General features: G+C 59.5%; 3 protein-coding genes across 3 annotated transcripts; 1 reads left to right on the top strand and 2 right to left on the bottom strand.

The window, feature by feature from the left end:
• Positions 1-2,323: 2,323 nt before the first annotated feature.
• LOC125961209 (uncharacterized) lies at positions 2,324-3,860 on the bottom strand. The gene is made up of 3 exons (XM_049697697.1): positions 3,848-3,860; positions 2,802-3,733; positions 2,324-2,437 (listed from the first exon to the last, which is right to left on the bottom strand). Exons 1-3 carry the CDS (start codon positions 3,858-3,860, stop codon positions 2,339-2,341), a joined length of 1,044 nt encoding a protein of 347 aa, XP_049553654.1. The 3' UTR covers positions 2,324-2,338.
• Positions 3,026-8,694, bottom strand: NOC4L (nucleolar complex associated 4 homolog). The gene is made up of 15 exons (XM_004276625.3): positions 8,424-8,694; positions 7,975-8,095; positions 7,379-7,485; positions 7,005-7,112; positions 6,686-6,835; positions 6,502-6,601; positions 6,387-6,421; positions 6,017-6,067; positions 5,825-5,936; positions 5,619-5,679; positions 5,376-5,486; positions 5,055-5,215; positions 4,883-4,965; positions 4,482-4,595; positions 3,026-4,395 (listed from the first exon to the last, which is right to left on the bottom strand). Exons 1-15 carry the CDS (start codon positions 8,538-8,540, stop codon positions 4,276-4,278), a joined length of 1,551 nt encoding a protein of 516 aa, XP_004276673.1. The 5' UTR covers positions 8,541-8,694; the 3' UTR covers positions 3,026-4,275.
• On the top strand, positions 8,692-15,814 carry DDX51 (DEAD-box helicase 51). The gene is given in 16 exon segments (XM_004276626.4): positions 8,692-9,030; positions 9,032-9,238; positions 10,234-10,384; positions 10,700-10,845; positions 10,957-11,028; positions 11,123-11,229; positions 11,394-11,502; positions 11,572-11,717; positions 11,848-12,046; positions 12,124-12,239; positions 12,321-12,437; positions 12,627-12,728; positions 12,842-12,905; positions 12,985-13,119; positions 13,343-14,656; positions 14,786-15,814. Coding segments are annotated over 15 exon segments (2,037 nt in total). The 3' UTR covers positions 13,370-14,656; positions 14,786-15,814.
• The last annotated feature ends 6,775 nt before the right edge of the window (positions 15,815-22,589 follow it).

The raw sequence follows: 22,589 nt of genomic DNA, 5'->3' as shown, positions 1-22,589 counted from the left end.
GCAGCGGGGTAGTCAGCGGGGGCCCGCCGCAGATGCAGGAAGGGGTCCCCCATGTCCCTGGCTCACCGGGTCTCAGTAACTCGAGAGGCAGGACCACGGGTCGTGCAGGAAACAGCGCGTCCCTGTGTTTCTGCCGCGGGGTTGAAACTCTACTTCAAGCTCCGGCTCCGGATGCGGCAGACATGAGGTCTCTGCTGGTCAGGGTCCCCCCTTTCCCCGGTGGGGTCGGGACAGGTGTACGTGCCGGGAACAGAGAAGCAGCGTTTGAGTCAGGAGGAGGGCAGGCTGCCCTGAGATGGGCAGCAGGGAAACCACCGTCACCCTGAGCGAATGAGGCAGGGAGGCAGGGCCCGGGCCGTCTGGGCAGGCACACCCACGGCGGGGCTCCCTGCGAGGAGCCTGGACTCAAGGCACTTGGGAAGGACTCGGCGGCCCCCTGGCACGCAAGGTACTACCTGTCCTCACTGGCACCCCGAGAGACCCTCTTCCCCTCCGTGAGGCTCCTGCCTGCCCTGCTGCCCCTGGCGATCCTGGACGCCCCGTCCAAGACCGTCCGCCAACCTTTCTACTCTGGAGGTGCCTCCCGGCCTGCCCCGGACCCTCCTCATAGCGGGGTATCAACCCCCTTACTGCTTGGTGGGGTGGCAGGTGCAGGGACTCTCTTTCTCAGGGGCCCTCCAACATCAGGCACTCAAGACCATCCCCACCCCGACACCGACTACGAGTCCAAGGCCCCTGAGATCCCCTCGGGTTGGACAACCCCCCGGGAGGATCACCCGAGCCCCCTCAGGGCTCTGTTCTCACAGTCCTGGTTCACTGCAGGGAGGGGGTGTGAAGTACCCCGGCCAAGGGAAGGCGCAGGACAGACCCCGGAGATCTCTGACCACGAGCGTCCAGTGTCTTCCCCGTGGGCCCTGACGTGCGACAGCACACGCACGGGGTGCTGCCAGCCGGGGGCTCCCCGCCTCGGCGTTCCGATTTTACCGGGGCTGTGGGACCCACGTGGCTGCCCCCAGTGTCCAGCCCCTCCGGAGGGGGAGCGGATGCCACTCAGCCCAAAGCCCCGCCGTGACCCCCATCGGGGACTCTGACGGGCCGCGGCCCCACAGATGGTGCTCCCATCAGGACGCCCGGGGCCTCGGGTCCCTCCTGGAGCCAGACAAAGGCCAGCCCTCAATTTCAACCAGGTTAAATCCCCCACCAGACGCCAGACTCCCGGGGGCGGGCATGGCAGGCTGGCAGCCCAGAATGCGTGGACCTCCCTCCTACAGACCCCAGCCCAGGTGCTGCCGCCCGAGGGTCCTGGCTCTGCGCGTCCACTCAGGTTTCCGATTCCTGCTGGAGGCCTGGGGCTGACCCAGCTCTGAGTGGCCACCCAGCCTTGGAGGGAAAAGATGGCAGAGCCCACTCCATGGGGCCCCGAGCAGGCCTGTGGGGACGTCTGGCCTCCAGACGCCTTCCCATGGACATGGGCCTCCTCTTGAAACAGGAGAGGTCAGGATACACACCATTCACGGGTGACAGAAAGTTCTAGAACTATATACAGGCAACGGTCACATGTCATGGATGCACGAATGCCACTGACTCATGCATTTTTATAAATTTATTTTATCTATTTTTGGCTGCACTGGTCTTCATTGCAGTGGCTTCTCTTGTTGCAGAGCACAGGCTCTAGGCACACGGGCTTTGGTAGTTGTGGCTCGCGGGCTCTGGAGCGCAGCCTCAGTAGTTGTGGTGCACGGGCTCAGTAGCTGTGGATTGCGGGCTCTAGAGCACAGGCTCAGTAGTTGTGGCACACGGGCTTAGTTGCTCTGCGGCATGTGGGACCTTCCCAGACCAGGGCTCGAGCCCGTGTCCCCTGCGTTGGCAGGTGGATTCTTAACCACTGTGCCACCAGGGAAGTCCCTGAATCACGCATTTTACAGCGGTTAGATGTTTTGTGGATTTCACTTTAACTTTTAAAATTTAGTGCATCTCAAATATCAAACGGGGCATACTTAAGCTAAAAAGGTATTCATTCTGTGTCTGAAATCTTTTTTAGAGCAATTTGTAAAAACTGGACCTAGGAAACAACAGCGTCCCCAGCGCCACAAACAAAACGTCTGCGTGGGCAGGTGGAGGGAGGCTTTGGGCAGGTGCACCCGGCCTCTCCCCCGGCGCGGGAAGCACGAGGGTCTGTGCGGGCGAAGTGGCGGCAGAGGAGAGGGTGGGTTACGGGCCTGGGGAGCGAGCAGTCTTCCCCATCTCCCCACACGCTGCTCTTTCACTGGAGTTCCTAGTTAGACGCGAGCTGCTTTGTAACTTACTAAAGGCCAAACAACCCGGGGCAGGGCTGTAGTTAAGCAAAGGGCAGCGGGCTTCCCCTTCGGCCTCCTCCAAGGGAGCCCTGGAGGGCTGAGGCTGCCAGTAGCGGGTTCGCTGGTGCCTGTCTTTTCTTCTTTTTAAACATATAAACGTTTACTCTTTCTAAGCGCCTGCACTCTCGTCTCTGGGCTCAGAGGTGGGTCGCTCACAAGCGGCTCAGGATGGTCTCCTGGTACAGACCAGGGAGCCGCTATGTCCTCCACCCTCAGGTACGCCTGCCCGAGGCCCTTCCCTCCCTCCGCCCGCCCACGTAGACATCTCACTTGATCCCAGGTGGTTCCAAAGCCCTTGAAAGTCTGAGCTTGTACCTCCCCTGGAGCCAGGAGCCCTGCAGTCAGCCCCACGTGCCCCGGAGGCTGTCCCGGCCACCCCTCGGGCTCCTGAAGGACAGGCAGAGCCCCAGCGGTGGCCCCAGCCCCCCCCCGTTCAGTTCTTACCTCCAACCCACCACGCGGCCTCTCAGTCAACCTCGCAGCCGCTGGGAGGGGCACTCTCACCCCTCTTCCCCCACGGACAACCAGGCCCAGAGGACAGGAAATGGGGACCTGCCGGAGGGCAAACACGGCAGAGTGCAGCTGCCCGGGCACCAGCGCGGCTACGGGCCACAGCCAGGACCTACGGGAGCGCAGGACGCCGAATGCAGACAAGACCAAGAGAGCCTGTTCAAGTGTTTTGTAGTTTGTAAATTTTTTTACACAGTGGCATTTTTCAAGAAAAGCGGGAGGCCTCAGGCCGTCCAGCACTGCCCCCTGGCATCCCCACACAAGGCCACGGCGGCCTCTGGCCCACTGGACACTCCTGGTGCCAGATGGCCTGGCTCTCTCAAGACCGCCCACCCCCGCCCCCTGCTCCAGGCAAGCCCTGCGCCCCAGGGACAAGGCGGTTTCCAGCTCAGTAACGGACGTGGGAAGACGGGTAAAGGGCAGCGGGGCCACGTGGTGTGCTGCTACCAGCAGGGTGCACTGGGACCCCGGGCCGGTGGGGGGTACCTGGACACCAGACTGGCGGAACCCTTCCCTGCTGTGACTCCAGGGTGCCCACCACGAGCTCCCACCCTGCTCCCCGGGGGGAGGGGCAGGGCGGGGCCAGGAGCAGCAGAGGGCAGCGAGGTATCTTATCTCCCTGGGGGCTGCCCCACCCCGTGCCCCCACCAGCCCCTGCCAACCGTGGGCCGGCTCCAGGCGTGTGCCGGACCAAGTGGGTTTTTTAAAGGAAACAGGGTCACTACCAGAGCCGGAAAACCCGCCACCTTTGGCAGAAAAGAAACCTCTAAAAGATAACCGTGGAAACAACCGGGCTGCTGGCCCACTCCGCTCAGGGGATGGAGGAATGAACCAGCCCCGCCTGTAACCCCTCGATGGGGCAGACGCTCACCCCCGGACTCACTGTGCTTCTGGGGACAAAGGTGACCTCAGTAGGGCCTGGCCAGGCACAGAGAGCTCGTGCCCCTCTCTGTGCTCCCCGCCGAGACTGACCGGGGCACAGAGCCACCCCATCGCTCCCACGTCACAGTCTAACTGCAGCAGACAGGCTCTCACGGCCGCCCCGTGTCAGGAAGCACAGCGATGCAGAGAGCCTGGCGCGTCTTGGGGGGGAATCGCTGGGGCCGACAAAAGCCACGACCCGGCGCGCTTGTAACTTGAGGCCCCGGAAGCAGGGGCTGCCCTGCAGCGCCCCCCATACCCCACCTCGCCCCTCCCCACCAGGCCGCAGGGAAGGGAGGGCCCCGAGCAGCACCCTCCGGTGAGGCCAGCAGGGTAGGCGGGTGGAGGGGCGGCAGGTGGACGGCGCTCTGACCCCAGCCCCAGGGGCACAGGTGAAGGCCCTGCACCTCCCGAGACCCCCGCCCACCAGCACCCCCCAGCAGCTTTCCCACAAAACCATCTGTCGGGGGCAGCGGGGCACGCAGGGTCAGCTCAGCGTGAAGTGCTGGGCACAGAGGTCGCCCCGCCGGCCCAGCAGGCCCTGGGCCGGGATGAACTCCAATGGCACCGGCTCGGGCCCTTTTTTCTGCAGGTCCTGCTCGAATATCTGCGGGGCGGGGACAGGCGGCCGGTCACGCGCCCCGTGCTGCACGGCCCTCACTGCCCAGCGCCCAGCCCGCCTCACAGCCTCACCTGGAAGGCGGTGAGCCCCAGAAGCGGCGCGATGCTGGCCTCGGCTGCGGACAGCACCTGGCTAATGGCGCCGGCGGCCTCGGACACCTCGGGGTGGTAATGCTGCTGGAGGGCCTGGAGGGGCACGTGGGACGTCACCGCCCCTCGTGGGCAAAGCGAGGGGCACAGGACGCACTGAGCAGGGGACCATCCCCCCACCTCCGCAGGCCAGGGACAGGAGAGGCGGAGGCAAAGGCTCCTCTGGGTGAGCAAAGTGACAAGGCAAGGTGGGATCCTTGGGGACCTGGAAGAGGTGCTGGCAGGGGCGTGCAGGTGGGGCTGGGTGGGAGGCCGAGGGGGAGCGCCCAGGTGGAGCGGCTCCAGGAAGCCCAGGGAGTGACCGGCAGGCAGGGCGCCCTCACCTGCAGCTCCCACAGGGAGCTCTCCAGGGCTCGGCTCCGGGCTGGGTCCTCCTCTTGGGGGTCATAGGGGTCGGCGTCCAGCTCTAGGAACGAGACCCAGGCTCCATTCTGCCACCTGCACCCACGTGCTGGCCTCTTGGCCAGGCCTCCCAGGGGCTCCGGCCGCACTCACCAGGGCCCCTGGGGCGGTGCATGAGGACGCAGCAGGCTGGGTGTCTGCGCAGCAGGTTGCAGATAAAGGGCAGGACCGTGAGTAGAGCCTCGGGGGGCGCCGTCAGGGCCAGGCGGGCCAGGCGCTTGGTGAAGGCAGCCACCAGGTAGGCAGGCAGATGCCTGGGGGGGGCGGGGGGGAGGCGTAAGACTCCACCCCTCCATGCCAGCCCCCAGCTCCCGTCCTGGCCTGCGGGCCCGCAGCCCCACAGGGATGGGCGGGGCCCAGGCAGCCCTGCGGCTCTGAGCCAGGCCAGGTGTCCCCAGCCCCGCCCCCACTCACGAGGACGACAGGAAGAGGTCAGCCAGGTGGAAGAAGCGCGCCCGGTACTTGACGTGGAAGACAGACGGGTCGAGCAGACCATACAGCTTCCGGTAGAAGTCAGGGTACTCCCTGGAGGCGGAGGTGAGTGACGGAGCACGTGTCGGGGCAGAGCCACAAACAGAACAGATCAGGAATCCCGGCCGGGGTCACGGATGAACGGGCAGAGCTGAAAAGCCCTCAGACCCCGAGGCGGACACTCACAGGTTGTGCTTATGAATCAGGATGAAAAGTCCGTTCAAAGCCAGGAGGCTGACGGCTCCACCTGCAGACAGACACGCAGCCGTGGAGCCCAACCCGACGGCACACCCCCGCCGGCTGCCTGGCCCGGGGCTGCAGAGCCCCCCGCCCCACCGCCGCCCTGGTCCCGCTGCTCCCGGCTCCGGGCCCGCCAGGTGCTCCCTGCTCACCGACGTCACAGGCGCGGGCGAGGAAGTCGATCATGAGGCTGGGCTGTGCCAGGTGAGGCAAGATGGAGTCATGCATGATCACCAGCACCTTCTTGCAGATGCGAAGAGGCAGCTGCCGGAAGCAGCAGTCAGGTCGGTGCGGCCCGCCCCGCCTGCTGGAGCCCAGCCCCGGGGTCCCTCCCCCACCCCTACCTGGTGCTTGAGGAAGCCGAGCCACATCTGCTGGAAGGCCTTCCTGTGCTCCTGCGGGGAGGCGGCAGGGTGGGCGTGCCCACGCTCCCAGTCGTGCCCACTCTCCTCCTGCCTCCGCTACGGAGCCAGGGCCTAAGAAACCCCAGCGAGAGAACACCTCCCTCTCGGCCACAGGCCCTGTGTTCACAGCCGCCCTGGCAGTGACACTCAGCCCCAGAGAGATCTGGGCAGGCCGCCTCTGACCTCCGGGAACCGTGCCTGGGCCCTCGGGGCCTCCTGTGACCCCGGTGGCTGACAAGGCCAGGAAGGGGGCGCTAGCCCAGGACCGGGGGATTCCCAGGGAAACCACCACCCACCCAGGGCGTCTCACCCTCAGATGAATGACCTTCCACTTGTCCGAGAGCTCTGCAGATAAAGCGAGGGGTCACCCGACACGGGAGAAGGCCGGGCCCCTGCCCTCCCGCCCTCCCAGCCCCGGCGCTCACCCGCGTGCTTCACGTAGAAGCTGGGGTGGGCGCTCTCCTGGCGGGGCAGGCTCACGGAGGACAGCAGCGTGAAGGCGTTGTTCCAAAAAGCGAGGGGCACCTGCCGCAGACCTGGCCTGAGCACCTGGACGCCGCGTGCCCATCACCCCCCTGCCCCCATCCTCCCCGGACCCAGGCGGCTCACCTCAGGGCGCCCATCAGTGGCCCGGGCCACAGCGTCCGCCGCGGCCTGCATCGTGTGGTAGCGGATGTCGTCGTGTTCCAGGTACTCCTGGAATTGACAGAGCAACAGGGAGCGGTCCTCTTCTGGAGAGAGCAGGCCTCCTACCACCGACTGCAGGGGAGGGGGAACAAGGTGGTGAGCACCTCTCTGACCCCCAGGACAGGCGGCCCAGGTGTGGAGCTCACATAGCAGAGTCTGGGGGGAGGCTTCCAGAGTCCCCCCAAACCCCACAACCCACAGGCAGCCGGGGAGACCCGCAAGCGGGCAGCCTGGGCCTCACCTTGAAGAGCTGGTAGGGGAACAGATAGTTGCCTTCCCACTTGGGCTTCTCCAGGGGGTGTTTGCCCTCCAGCTGCACGAACTTCATGAGGGTGCTGAGGGCCAGCTCCTAGGAGGGGCGGCAAAGGGACCGCGAGGCGCCCGCCACACGTCACCCCTGCAGACAGGCCCACAGAGCTCCCCCAGCCCTCAGGCCTGAACACCCGCAAGATAAAGCTCCTGTGAGAATCAGGAAACAGGACGGACGCAGCCACACCCAGAGGAACCAGCCACAGAAGGAGACAGCACCCTCACCTGGACCGGCACCTGCAGCCACGGCCCCAGACCCCTCGCAGACCCCTGCGTGGGCAAGCAAGGCTAGCGGCCCAGACTCACCTTGATCCGAAAGGAGGAGCGAGCCAAGAGCTCCCCCAGGCGGTTGCAGCAGCTGTGGTACCGATGCCGCATCCACACCCTGTACTTGCGAGTGGCCCCCCGGGACCCTGCAGGTGGGGCAGGGCGGTCAGCCCACACCGACGCCCGCACATGCCAGACGGGACCCAGCCCCACCCTCCCCCTGCCCTCTACTCAGCCCACCCGAGGAATGAGTGAAAACGAGTCACTGTGGTTCCAGACCTGGGGCAGGACCAGCACGTTCCCCCAGGCAGGATCCTCTCTCCTTTCACCCCAAGACCCAGACGCGCCAAGGGCTGAGACACATAACTCTAAACCTCCATGGAATTAACAGTCAACCATACGCATCACCAAATCCCACAAGAGGCACAAAATAAGACCAACAGTTCCACCCCACCCAATCTTTACTCACACCTGGCTTCAACGCCCCTATTACCCACCCCTTCCCCCAAACACAATCTCCCGATTCCACCGACCCACATGACCTATGATGGAGTTCTGGGGGGGGGGGGGCTCATCCCATGTTAGCAAGATCCCCCTCTAACCTTGTCAGAGACCAGGCCCTCCTGGACACTGACCTGCCATGACCATCTCCTCAGAGGGCAGCTGGCCCACAAACAGCTCTCCGCGGGCCAGCAGGGCCCCGAAAAGTCGGCTGCATGCACGCACCGCTTCGTGGACCTCCTCCTGGTCCTCAGACTGCGGGGAGATGCCGGTCGCGGGGTGCCCCGCCTGAAGCTGTGGCCCCTGCCCCCTTTCCCGACCAGGACCCCAGCCCCACCCCACCCCACCCCTGAGCCCGCGTGACCCTCCCATCCCACCTCTGCCAAACCCCGCACCCGACCCTCCAACCTGGGAGCCCTGCGAGACTGGAGAATACCCCCAGAAAAGTCCTGAACTCCGCTTTGCAATTAGCTGCCGCATTCCGAACCCAAGCCCCACCTCGTCAGAGCCCGAGAAGGCCCCCATTCTGGTCTCCAACCCCGGGACCCGGCCGCGACCCCCGCCGCTCCCCACGGGCCCCCACCTGCAGCACGGCCAGGATGTCGAACACGGCGTTGGCCTTGCCTCGGTTTGCCAGCACCGCCTCCACCAGGCGGCCCAGCGCCCGGCGCGCGCCCCCAGGGCCGGCTTCCCCTTCCATGCCGCCACCCCACGCGGCAGAGACCAACTCAGCCGCCCACCGGCTCCGCCTCCCGGCGCGCCACTGACGTCACCGCCGGCGCCTGATGACGTAGCGCCCCGCCCCCTCGTCATCGTGGCGCGTCGGGCCGGACTGGCGCGCGGCGGGTGGCATGGCGCTCTTCCACGTTGCGCGGTACGCGGGCCCCGAGGCGGCCGGGGCGGAGGCCGAGGCGGACGGCCGGGCTCGCGCGCTGCTGGAGCGGCTGCGGTGCCGGGCCCGAGAGCGGGAGCTGCAGAAGCAGCCGCCGCAGCAAGAACCCTCGGAGCCCGCGGAGGCCGCGCAGACCGCTCAGGCGGCGGGGAAGCGGCGACGGCGGCCGCGCAGAACGCGGAGGCGCAAGAGCGGCGGGGCGCCGGGGAGCCCGCACGCACCTCCCTGCAAGCGGCGGAAGGCGGACGACGAGGATGAGGACGCGGGCGCAGGTAGGGCCTCGCGGGGCGGGGCCCTGGGACTCGGGACCGCGTGGGGCTGACGCGCCGCCCCGCCCCCGTTTCTGCCGCGCAGAGAGCAGCGAGGAGGCGCCGGCGGGGAACAGCGTGGGCGCCGAAGCCGCGGGGTCGCCGGAGGGCCAGGGCGGACCGCCCCCCGAAGAGGCTTCTGGTCCCCCAGCCCACGCCCTGGTGCTCGGGGGCTTCGGGAGGAGCAAGGCGCCAAAGGTGAGCGGCCCGGGGAGGAGGCTGCAGCGCTGGGGTGGCTGTCGTTATCGCGGCTTGTGTTCGTGGGACGGCTTGGAGGACGGTGCTTTCGCCTGATGGGTGTATGGTTTGTGTTCGGTGAGTGAACACCTGAGCCGGCCGACTGCTGATGTCTTAGCATCCTCGTTTACGGTTTGAATCCTGTGCAAACTCGGCACTTCTATTTTCAATTGTAAGAGTTCTCTTTCTTTTCCGAAACCAGCGGGTTGACTTGGTTTCCGTGCTGCTGTCACAGAGATCTCTCTAAACAGCTTCGCTTCCTTGGTGTACATTTAAGGAGCTTCCACTGTGCTCACCAATCTAGCGAACAAAATGGGAGATCCTACCAGGCCTACCAGGTTCCTGGGCGAGTAGCAGATTTATGTCAGCATAAGATTTCAGTAGTCGAATACGTGAGTTAAAGGATGTCTGGAGCGTGATCGTCATCATGAAGAATAAGAGAGGCTGGGTAGAGTGCCCTTGGGGAGATCCACTTTGAGTTGGAATCAGAAGACAGGGATCAGCCTGGTTAAGGTGTGGTGGGGGCAGGGGGGTGTGTGCCAGGGAGAGGGCCGAGTTGGGGCAAAGGCCCTGAGGTAGCAATGAGTTTGTTGTGTAAAACGACAGAAGGGTTGTACGGTTGGTGCAGAGCCAGTGATAGCAAACAGGTCACGGGCACCTTGCGGGTGTAGTCCGGAGCACAGATGTCATTGGGGCACGGGTGTTACTAGGTGCGAAGGTGCCCCTGGGTGGTCTGGCTCAGGGAGTGGCGCTTTCTGGTATGTATTTTTCACGCCTTTTAAAGGCTTCACGGAGAGTGAGACGTGGGCGGTCTAGGAGAAGCTAGAAAGCTTGTCTCTTTCCTGCGGCCTCTTCAGCCTGAGTGTCTTGAGCGCTTGGCTCACGGGGCCCTGCTCTGCTGGCCTGGCGGGTTTGGGAGCGTTCACCGCATCTCTTTCTCTTTCCCTCTGTGATAGGTCCAGCCTTTCCTGCCAGCGTGGCTGGCTGAGCCAAGCTGCGTTGGAAAGAGTGTCACCGAAGGCCTGGTGCCTATTGAGGATATCCCGGAAGTCCACCCGGACCTGCGGAAGAGGCTGCGGGCTCAGGGCATCTCGTCCTACTTTCCAGGTGCCCCTGCCCTGCGCAAGTGGGGTGGGGTGGCGGTGGGAGCAGGGTTTCCTTCCAGAGCATCTTCTCCCAGAACCGGGCAAGGCCCTCGCTCAGCAGCTGTCCACACAGGCAGCCTGTGCACACGTCCGGTGGCAGGTGTGGTCCTGGCCTCGGCACCTCCAGCCTCTCAGCACTCCGGGAGGCTCTGGTGCGGACCTTGAGTGAGAGCTCAGCCCAGAGGTCACAGACAGGGAGGCGGCCGTCTCTGGTGCCTGTGCTGGTACTGGGTGTCCCTGCACCGATGTGACGTGCGTCTCGCCGTTCCTTGTCCAGTGCAGGCAGCAGTGATTCCCGCTCTCCTGGAGAGCGCAGCCAACGGGTTTCTGGTAAGCAGAGGCGGCTACCGGCCTAGCGACCTCTGTGTGTCTGCCCCAACGGGCAGTGGGAAGACACTGGCCTTCGTCATCCCCGTGGTGCAGGTGAGCGCAGAGAGCCCTCGCCCTCCAGGCGGGTCTGCAGGCAGGAGCGGCTGACGCGGGCGCGGGCGGACGCGGGGGGTGGGCTGACGCGGGCGGCTGTCTACCCCGCAGGCCCTGCTACGGCGAGCCGTGTGCCAGGTTCGGGCCCTGGTTGTGCTGCCGACCAAGGAGCTGGCCCAGCAGGTACGTGGGCCCATGCCTGGAGGTCAGAGCCGGGGGCTTCGTCACTGCGGCGCGGGGCCTCGGGTCGCGCTGTTCATGGCTGCTTTTCCTCCAGGTGAGCAAAGTGTTCAGCGTCTACACAGATGCCACTCCTCTTCGGGTCGCCCTGGTCACCGGGCAGAAGTCGCTGGCCAAGGAGCAGGAGAGTCTCGTGCAGGACACGTAGGTTCCTCCGGTCTGTGGGCTCCTCCGAGAGGTGGGCTCGCTCTGCAGCCGCATCGTAGCCATCTGGCCCCGGGGAGCAGAGCGCTGCCGTCCACAGGGTCCCCACGTCGGGGGGGTGGTCAGTGCAGGGCGGCCCTCCTGAGCCACTCTCCGCTCCACAGAGCAGACGGCTTCCGCTGCCTGGCAGACATCGTGGTGGCCACCCCTGGCCGCCTGGTAGACCACGTCGAGCAGACCCCAGGATTCAGCCTCCAGCATCTCCGCTTCCTGGTAGGTGGCCCACGTGGAGGGAGGCCCGGGCCCAGACCCGAAGCTGACCACGGCCCCCCCGCCCCGCAGGTCATCGATGAGGCCGACCGCGTGATAGACAGCATGCACCAGGCCTGGCTGCCGCGGGTGGTGGCCGCGGCCTTTCCCAGTGAGGGCAGTAGGGATCCCTTTGCTTTGCTCCAGAGAACACAGCCCCGGGCTGTGACTGCAGCCAGGTACCAGGCCCTGCACTCTGCTCTGCGCCCAGTGCCGCCGCCCTGAGCTGGTCCCCTCTGCTGTCCCCCATCTGAGACGCTCTCCCACCAGGCTGGGGTGCTGCTTTCCCAGCGTGCCCTCCCTTTCCAGCTTCTGCTGCCCCCAGATGCCACTGCAGAAACTACTCTTCTCAGCCACTCTGACCCAGAACCCCGAAAAGCTGCAGCAGCTCGGCCTCTACCGGCCCCGGCTCTTTTCCACGGGGTCGGTGCACGGGGGCCTCAGAGACCCCGACGTGGACGTGGCCGGGGACTTGGGTGGGAAGTATACCTTCCCTGCGGGGCTCACGGTGAGCAGGGCACTTGGAGGGGGGAGGGGGCGCGTCTAGGCACCGGGCTGTGGCCAACCTCGCGCCGTCCCCCGCAGCATCGCTACGTGCCCTGCAGCCTCCGTCTCAAGCCGTTGGTCGTCCTGCACCTGATCCTGGAGATGAATCTCTCAAGGGTCCTGTGTTTCACCAACTCCCGTGAGAACTCCCACAGGTGAGGCCCGCGTGGTGCAGGGACTGGAGGGGAGAGGAGGTGGTTCCCCCAGCCCACCCGGCTCTGGCCTCTCCCGCCCAGGCTCTTTCTGCTAGTCCAGGCTTTTGGGGGCGTGCGCGTGGCCGACTTCTCCTCCCGCTACGGGCCTGGCGCTAGGAAGCTGATCTTGAAGCGCTTTCAGCAGGGGAAGATCCAGCTGTGAGTACCTGGGAAGACAGGCCGGGGTCCTGCTCTGGGGAGGGCGCTCGCTCCGGCGTCAGCCTGGGTTCCTGAAGGGCGCCTCGGGCCCTCCCCAGCTCCGTGGCGGGGTCCCCAGCAGGGCGGGAAGGGGCGTGTGTCCCTGCTCCCGGCCTCAGGCAGGGCCCGTGGCCCCTTGTGTCCTGCCAGCCTCATCAGCACCGACGCCACGGCCCGCGGCATCGACGTGCAGGGCGTGCAGCTGGTGGTGAACTACGACGCCCCCCAGTACCTGCGGACCTACGTGCACCGGTGCGGGACTGGCCTTGGGTCTGGGGAGGGGGTGGCTTGTGGAGAAAGCCTGGTCCCAACAGCCCTCAGGGGCTGGGGGCCACGGCTCTGGAGGAGGCTGTGCTCCGTTTCAGGGTTGGAAGAACCGCCCGCGCCGGAAAATCCGGACAGGCCTTCACGCTGCTCCTCGAGGTGCAGGTCAGCCTGGGGGTCTCAGCCCGAGGTGGGGCCCGGGCGGGGCGGGAGCCTCTTCCCCTCACGTGCTCCTTCCCCGCAGGAGAGGAGGTTCGTCCGGATGCTCAGGGAAGGCGGGGTGCCCAGGCTGGAGCGGCACGACGCCCCCAGTGAGCTCCTGCAGCCGCTGGTCCCACGGTACCAGGAGGCCCTGTCCCAGCTGGAGAGGGCCGTCAGGGTGAGGCGCCGTGGGGGCTCGTCTTGGGACAGCTGAGGTGGAGGGAGGAGACGGCAGGGGGCCCCACGGCCCGGAGGGGTCCGGCACCGAACTGGCTTTCCGAGCGGGCGTGGGGATGGGGCGTCTCTGCCCTCGGGGGTGGAGGGCGGGGCCGGCCGCAAGGAGTGAGCGGCGGGTGGCGCCTGCCAACCCCTGCCAACTGCCACCCCCGCCACCCCCGCAGGAGGAGCAGAGGCAGAAGGCAGCCTAGGCCGGGGCTCTGCCCTCGTGGTGGGGGAGCCGCCTCCTTTCTGGAAACATCCCGAGCACCGGTTGCTGGACGCACGAGCAGGAGACGGGGATTCCTCAGCTGAGCGAGCCTCGGTCCCCAAGCACGCTGCTGCCCTGGACACAAGGCTCCGGCCCAGGCCTGAGACCTTCCAGGGGGCACAAGGTCAGCCCCCTGTCGGGTGGTCTTTCTGGAAGCAAGTCTCCAGTGAAACTGTTTACACTCCCCCGGAGCTGACGGGGTGGCGTCTGCCACGTGTTAGGCTGTAAGTTGGGGATCAGCCTTGAGGTACCTTCAGGAATTCAGTTCTTCTAACAGCGTAAGCCACCACCCTGTGTGGGAGAGGTGGCCCTGAGTCCCTCGCTGTTGGGGTGAACGGCCGGCTGCTAAGTAGCCATTCCCCGCAAGGCGTCACAGAGACCGGAGGATGCGCTGCGAGGTCATCATGGCTGTACTTCACGATTAGTCATCGCGTGTGTGAGACGAGTGTCCAGGAAACAGGCTTCAGAGCACTGACCGCCGTCTCTGAGAAAGCTTCGTTTCCAAGAGTCACGTGTTGACAGAGCCTTAATGGGAATGAACCGCAGCTCCTTGTGTTGGCAGAATCACCACCATGAGTCCTGGCGTCCCGTGTGCTCGCTGTCGCCCGAGTGGACGTCATGGGGCAGAGTGGGCAGCTTACGGGAGAGCACGCGGACCAGGACTCGGGTCGCACCAGCCCGGACCTCTCGGGGCTGTAAACGCACCCTGCATACCGAACCCGCTCACATTTCAGTCCAGGCTTCGCACGGGACCCGGGGGGCGGCACAGCCATGCACAGCCTCTGAGAGGCGGCTTCCCAGTCTGTGGATTGTATCTCAATAAAGCATCTGTTTAAAAACACATACGGACTTCTTCCCTGGTGACGCAGTGGTTAGGAATCTGCCCACCAATGCAGGGGACACAGGTTCAAACCCTGGTCCGGGAAGATCCCACATGCCGCAGAGCAACAAAGCCCGTGTGCCACAACTACCGAGCCTGCATTCTAGAGCCCACGAGCCACAACTACTGAGCCTGTGCTCTAGAGCCCACGAGCCACAACTGCTGAGCCTGTGCTCTAGAGCCCGCGAGCCACAACTACCGAATCCTGTGTGCCTAGAGCCCGTGCTCCGCAACAAGAGAAGCCACCGCAATGAGAAGCCCGCGCACCGCAACAAAGAGTAGCCCCCGCTTGTCGCAACTAGAGAAAGCCCCCGTGCAGCAATGAAGACCCAATGCAGCCAAAAATAAGTAAGTAAATTAATTTTTTTAAATAAATAAATAAAATTTAAAAAAATAGTGAACACACGTGCCCCTGGGTGATAGGATTGCTGGAAATACCAGATTGCCTCCTCAGCCTGCCTTTTCTTTTACATTCAGTCACGCTTGTGTCAGAAGACGGGAAGAGGCCCAGGCAGGTGACTGAAGACAACGGCTGAGCTTTTAGAAGTTTCGTAATATTGATAATTGCCAGCAGAACAAAGAATTCCGATGTCACCTTTACTGAGCATTGCGGAGTGGCCGGGCGCGTGGGGACAGGAGAGAAGCTGCAGCGTGTGCGGAGGCCCCGAGCCTGCCCACGGGTTCCGGGAAGAGGTTGAAGTGGAGGCTGGGGGCTGGGAGCATGCAGCCACTCATGGGGGCACCGCAGGCGCTGCCGCTGCCGCGGGAGACTGAGCAGAAGCACCTCGGCTGTGGCCTGTCCCGAGCCTTCCTGCCCCTCACTTCCGGGAGGGGGGGCCCGGGAGTAGCAAAGTGACCACTAGGCGGAAACGACATTGCCTGCTTTCGCCCTTCACTTTGAACTTGGGAGATACAGGGCCTCCCCTGCACCTGCTGGGTCTCTGGGGCCTTGGGCATCTGGGAGACGGGCGGTAGTGGTGTCTTCAAGGCAGGCTGCGGTGTGCAGGTCACTTTGCTGTTGGGTTTCAACAGCGACTTGCTGGGCATTTATCTGGAAAAGAAGACGACTTCAGAGAAAAGCGAAGTAGCAGGAATTAACAGCGTGTAAGCCAGTCACTCATACTGCAAAACAAACTCATAGAAAGAGAGATCAGGTTTGTCATTACCAGAAGCAGGGGGATTGGATGAGACGGTCAAAAGGTACAAACTTCCCTTTATTAGGTAAATAAGTATTAGGAATGTAATGTACAACATGACAAATATAACACTGCTGTAGGTTACCCATGATGTGTATGAGAGCTGTTAAGAGTAAATCCTGAGTTCTCACCACAAGGAAAACATTTTTTTTCTATTTAATGTTCTATCTGTGTGAGATGGCAGACGTTCGTTAAACTTTGATAATCACTCCATGATGTGTAAGTCAGGTCATTATGCTGCACACCTTAGACGTATACAGTGCTGTATGTCAATGATATCTCAATAAAACTGGGAGAAATAAGAAGCAAAGAGTGAAGGGGGCGCGAACGTGGCAGACCAGCCTCGCAGGCATTCCTGCTGCCACCGCACACACAGCAGGGTGGGCACAGATGCTCTGTGCTGGCAGGAACTGAGCTCACAAAGGCTCCAGGGGGACCTCAGACCCCGGAACTGCATCCCCCCGAGGGTTAGAACTGATCAGGGTTAGGACTGAGCAGGGCCGGGCCGGGACCCACCGGTCCAGCAGCTGTGCTGGTCGTCCGACGGCCCTGGGATGGCTGTTCGGCCCTCCTGGGGGGACCCCTCGGCCAGGCCGGCCCACGAGCACCGAGACACGCAGATGACAGCGTGGCCTTGGTGCAACCATTCTGCTGCCCTCGCCCCCCTGGGCACGCGGGGCAAGGATGGGGAGCGAGGCACCTGCAGGTCTCGTCACCCAGGAAGGCCCCAGGTGCTGCCTCTCAGAAGGCTGGAGGGGAGGTGCCACTCTGGTGCAGCGAAGGCTCCCTCCTGCTGAAGAGCAGTCTAGACTGTGCCCACCGGTGCTCCTGGGAGCGTTCCCTGGCAAGTGTGCAAAGGGGTGCTGTGGCCTGCCAGCTTCTCCTCCCCCGGGCACATCGACGCCTTCTGGTACAAGAGACAGAGGAGGCGGGTGGCGAGGCCACAGCCGCAGCTCTGGACACATGTGCTGTGTCTGCGAACCCGCACCCCCAGAGCATCACGACAGAGCCGTGAAAAGGCAAATAAGGGGACTGTCAGGTACCATCCAATACTCCGTCTACGACTGGATGCTGCCCATCACCCCACACTCCTCTCTGTGAATCCCTATTCCCGCTCCATTCCCCCCACAGATCTAATGTATTTTATGCTTGGAATTATTTTATAGACCCCCGATCATGCGTCCCTGCAATAGAAATGTGCTCCAGAATTGACCACAAGGCTCTAAGTGTTCAAAAATAATAATCTTCTGGCCGCTGAGCCTGCGCGTCCGGAGCCTGTGCTCCGCAACGGGAGAGGCCACGACAGTGAGAGGCCCGCGTACCGCAAAATAATAATAATAATCGTCTGGATTGAGAAAGTGGTACAATTATTATTGGTATGCAAGTAATCAAAATGACAAGTGTATTACAGTTATGGTAAATAATTACTAAACATAAAAATTAAAATTTAATAGATGGAGAGGGCTAATCTGTTTTCTTCAGTTAGTTCCTATGCCCACAAGGCTCAGCGTCAACTCTATTCTTATTTTTCCAATTTATAAATCAAAACACTGAAAAAATCCCATTCCCATAAATAAACCGATGGCACCAGAGAGCTTTGTTGTCGAAACGTCACTCGATCCTTTGGTCCCTTTCTGAGCTCTGTGAGGTCTGTTGCCAAAATCTACGTCCAGTGCTCTCAGTTGGAAGGATGGGTCCTCCAGGTCGTGCGGAGACACAAAGCAGAAGCTGCCACCCGGAAGCTGCTGCATCCCCGCCCCCAGCCTGCCTGAGAGCGTCCTGTCCTCAGACTTGTGCCCACGCGAGCGGGCACGGTGGGTGGAGGGACACCCTAAAGCGGCTCCCGTGAAGCCATCCGCGCGGCACCCCACGGAGCCTCTGTTTATCCCAACTCTCGGAAGAACTCTCCGGTTTCTGTAGTTACCACTGAGAAGTTAGCCATCGGTCTAACTGTCCTTCTGCAGGTGATCTGTGTGTTCCCTCCACTCCTGTGACCTCTCCTTGCCTCCCGAGTTTACCGTTGGCCTAAATGTGTCTGCGGGGATCTTTTCTTTATCCTGTTTGAGACCTTCTGGCTTTCCTGAATCTCTGGATTGGCACCGTAAGCCGGTTCTCGAACGTCCTCAGATATTACCTGTCTCGCATTCTCTTCTGGAACTCAACTCCGACATTAGACCTCTCACCCCTCTGCCATCTGTCTCTCCACGCATCTTTCTTTCTTCCTGTTCTTCGTGTTGCAGTAGGTTGATTTTCTCCAGATCTCTCTGTCACTAATTCTCAAATGTACTGTTTACTCTCCCATGAAGTTTTTAAAAACTGCAGTAGAATTTGCATACAGGGGACCTCTCTGGCAGTCCAGTGGTTAGGACTCCACGCTTCCACTGCAGGGGACACGAGTTCGATCCATGGTTGGAGAACTAAGATTCCACGTGCCACACAGCTTGGCCAAAAAATAAAATTCAAAATGTTCTAAATTAAAAAAAAATTTTAATAAAAAATTTGCATTGAGTAAAAATCACCCCCCCCCCCTTTTTCCTGGCTGCACTGGGTCTTTGTTGCTGCGCGGGCTTCTCATTGTGGTGGCTTCTCTTGTTGCGGAGCACGGGCTCTAGGCGCGCAGGCTTCAGTAGTTGCAGCACGCGGGCTCGGTAGTTGTGGCGCACGGGCTCAGTAGTTGTGGCGCACGGGCTTAGTTGCTCCACGGCATGTGGGATCTTCCCGGACCAGGGTTCGAACCCGTGTCTCCTGCATTGGCAGGCGGATTCTTAACCACCATGCCACCAGGGAAGTCCCCAAAATCACCCTTTTTGATGTATGGTTTTATGAGTGTTGACAAAGGCCTGTGGTCATGTAACCACCAACGCAATCGAGAACAGGACATTTCCATCACCCCCCAAATCCCCAATGGCTCTTTTGAGGTCAGTCCTTCCCCCCGCCCCGCCCCCATCCCACCCCTGAGACCCCTGAGCTATAGTCTGACCCTATCGTTTTGCCGTCTCCAGGACATCATATAAGTGAAATCATAGAGTATGTAGCCTTTTGTGTCTGGCCTCTTTTGCACAATACATTCGAGTTTCCCCCCTGCCGTCTGAGCACCAGCAGCCTGGTCCTGCTACCTGAGTGCCACGTCATCGTTCGGAGGGGCCGTGGTTTGCTTCTCCATCTGGCAGTTGAATGGCTGGGCTGCTTCCAGTTTGGGGAGATTACGAATAAAGCTGCTATAAACATTTGCATACAGGTTATCATGTGGATGTGTGTTTTCACTTCTGTGTAAACTGTGAGAAGTGAGATTGCTGGGTCAGAGAGTAAATGATTGTTTAAGTAAAATACATGAGAAACTGCCGAACTGTTTGCAACGGGGCTTGGCTCTTGGGCGCCGCCCACCGGCAAGGCACGGGAGCAGGCCACTCCTCACCCTCACTAGCCCAGGTCCTCGTTTTTTAGCTGGTGTGTCCTTGTATCTCCTTGCGGTTTTAATTTGTATTTCCCTAATGAAAGGATACTGACATCTTTTCATGTGCTTATTTGCCATTCTTAGAGCTTATCTGGTGAAGTGTCTGGTCAAATCTTTTGTCCACTTTTAAAAATGAGTCTTTCTTTTGTAAAAAAAATATTCGGTTGCACCACGCCTTACTTGCAGTAGGTGGGTTCCTTAGTTGCAGCTCATGGGCTCCTTAGTTGCAGTTCGCCAGCTCCTTAGTTGTAGCACGCAAACTCTAAGTTGAGGCATGCATGTGGGATCTAGTTCCCTGACCAGGGATTGAACCCGGGCCGCCTGCATTGGGAGTGCAGAGTCTTAACCACTTCGCCACCAGGGAAGTTCCAAAAATGAGTTATTTTCTTGTTATGGAGTTCTGACAATTTTTTTAAAAAATAAATTTATTTATTTTCATTTTGGGCTGCGTTGGGTCTCTGTTGCTGTGCGTGGGCTTTCTCTAGTTGCGTTGAGTGGGGATTACTCTTTGTTGCAGTGCGTGGGCTTCTCATCGTGGTGGCTTCTCTTGTTGTGGAGCACAGGCTCTAGGCACGCAGGCTCGGTAGTTGTGGCTCGTGGGCTGTAGAGCGCAGGCGGGCTTAGTTGCTCTGCGGCATGTGGGATCTTCTTGGACCAGGGCTTGAACCCGTGTCCCCTGCATTGGCAGGCGGATTCTTAACCACTGTGCCACCAGGGAAGCCCTCTGACAATTCTTTACTGTGAAATGATAAGAAATATATGTTGTATATTGGTCTCTGCCCCCAGCTCCTAGAACCCTTGGAATCCACTGAGTGGCAGGGGTGCCAGGAGGTCTTTTGTTCCAATGAGGTGACTTGGTGGGCTCCTGGCTGGGGGTTGGTCACCAGAAAGACCAAACTATGATCAGAAGCTTGGAACCTTCAGCCTCACCGCACACACACCCCCCCCATCCTCTGGGGAGCAGAGAAGGGGTAGGCACTGAGGTAATCATCAATCCGGCCCATGTAACGGAGCCTCCACAAAACCCCAGGACAGGTTCGGGGGAGCTTCCAGGTTGGTGAACACGAGAGGATTCTGGGAGAGTGGTGCCCAGAGAGGTCAAGGAAGCTCCACTTCCATTCCCCACACTTCGCCCTATGAATCTCTTCCATCTGGCTGTTCCTGAGTTATATCCTTTTATCATAAACCACTAACCTCGTAAGTAAACTTTTCCTGAGTTCTGTGAGCCGTCCTAGCGAACGATCCAACCCAAGGAGGGGTTGTGGAATCCTCCAATTTATAGCCAGTTGGTCAAAAGGACAGGTGACAACCTGGCACTTGTAACTGGCATCTGAAGGGGGTCGTCTGTGGGGCTGGGTCCTTAGCCTGCAGGCTCTGTGCTAGCCTCGGGCAGTCAGCGTCAGAACTGGGCTCTTGTAGGACAGCTGGTCCATGTCACGGAGACCTGGAGAACAGCTTGGTGTGGGAGACCCCCATGCAGCTGGTGTCAGAAGTGTCGTCAGTAAAGGAAACGCGTTTTTTCTTTTATTTATATATCCTATTACAAGTGCTTCATTGGCTGTGTCTTTTGCAAATGTTTTCTCCCAGTGGCTCTTCATTATCTCAATAATGTTCTTCACATAGCAAAATGTTTTTAATTTTAATAAAGTTCCACTTTTCATTTTTATTCTTTTATAGATTTGTGCTTTGGGTGCTGTAGCTAAGAAATCTTAATTTAACCCAAGGCTACAAAGATTTTTTCCTGTGTTTCAGAACTGTGAGTTCCACATTTAGGTCTCTGATCCATTCTGCGTTAATTTTTGCATATGGTGTGAGGTAGGGATTGAGATTACTTCCACTAAATTTTAAATTTCAATTGTTTTATGTTTAATTTCTAGAAGAACTATTTGGTTCATTTTTTTTTTTTTTTTATCTGCTTGGTCTCTGGTGACCCCTTGTTTCTCCTCCATGCTTGTTATTTCCTCTTTTGTTTCTTTAACCATATGAAATACATTTTGCATTTCTTATTCTAGATCCAGCAATTCTGGCATCTTAATGTCTCTACAGGTGTGAGTCAGACCCTCACTCCTGAGGCCTCTTCACTGTGTATGCTGTGATTTTCTGTCATGAGCATACATTCTGGGGGCTGCTGGCTGGAGTTCCTTGAGGCCTGGAGTTGAGGGTTCCTCCAACCAGGCTAACATTTTCTAAGGCCAGTCCCCTGGGCTCAGACATGTGCTAATGGCTTCCCATCCCTCACTCAGTGATTATTCATGAGAACACCACCAGACCAATTCCACCATCTTCCTATTTGACACCAAGGGAACTGAGGATGAGAGGGGAACACCCTGCCCGAGCCAAGAGGCAGTGGGTGTCTTCAGCCCCTCCACTCCATCGCAACTTGGGACTCAAGCCCAGGATACAGGTGATTCCCTATTTCCAAATATGTTTGTATAAAGTACGTGTATTTTATAGACAAATGTATTTTACAAGATGCTCAGATCTCATTTTTTTCCATCATAATACATCATATAAATTCAGGGGAAACAGCTTAAAAGTTTTTCAAACCACATGATCCGATATAGAATTTCTATCCAGAAGAATTCTCAAACTCAGTTTGAAGAAAAAAAATTTTTTTAAATCATTTACAAAATTTTTATTTATTTATTTTTGGCTGTGTTGGGTCTTCGTCGCTGCGTGTGGGCTTTCTCTAGTTGTGGCGAGCGGGAGCCACTCTTCATTGTGGTGCGTGGGCTTCTCACTGTGTTCCCTTCTTTTGTTGCGGAGCATGGGATCTAGGTGCATGGGCTTCAGTAGCTGTGGCTCGCGGGCTCAGTAGTTGTGGCTCGCGGGCTCTAGAGCGCAGGCTCAGTAGTTGTGGCGCACGGGCTTAGTTGCTCTGCGGCATGTGGTTTCTTCCCGGACCAGGGCTCGAACCCGTGTCCCCTGCATTGGCAGGCGGATTCTTAACCACTGTGCCACCAGGGCAGTCCCTGCACACAATTCTTAACATACGTACCAAAAATCGAAAAAATCATGTAGTTGTGATTCTTTTCTGAACAGTTATTCCAGTGACTTTCCAGCTTAATATTTGGAGGCAAATTTTCCTTAACAGGATAGCAAGTACCAATACCTTCAAATATTGATATGCTGTTCCGTCATAAGTCCCACTAATTCACAATTTAATATCATATACTGTACATACTCAAATTGTCCATCGTTCACAGCACATTAACAAAGTTACTAGAACTGTACTACCACGACCAAAGATGTTACAGAGCACACAGAATTCTGACCAGGAGAGCCAAGATCAAGGAGTGAGTGGTTTGCTTCAGGAAGAATTCTATCAAAAACAACATGGGACGAGAAGTACTTTAAAGTGTTGGGGGTCAGGGGGATGGGATGAATTGGGAGATTGGGGTTGACACACATACACTATTGATACTATGTATAAAATAGATAACTAATGAGCACCTATTGTAGAGCACAGGGAACTCTACTCAGTGCTCTGTGGTGACCTAACTTAGAAGGAAATCCAAAAAAGAGGGGATGTATGAATATGTATAGCTGATTCACTTTGCTGTACAGTATAAACTAACACAATATTGTAAAGCAACTGTACTCTAATAAAAATTACCAAAAAAAAGTGTTC

The sequence above is a fragment of the Orcinus orca genome, chromosome 15, assembly GCF_937001465.1.
Source record: "Orcinus orca chromosome 15, mOrcOrc1.1, whole genome shotgun sequence".
In the NCBI taxonomy this organism is placed as follows: Eukaryota; Metazoa; Chordata; class Mammalia; order Artiodactyla; family Delphinidae; genus Orcinus; species Orcinus orca.
Note: the sequence above shows the minus strand (reverse complement) of the source record. Positions and strands in the feature narration are given on the sequence as shown.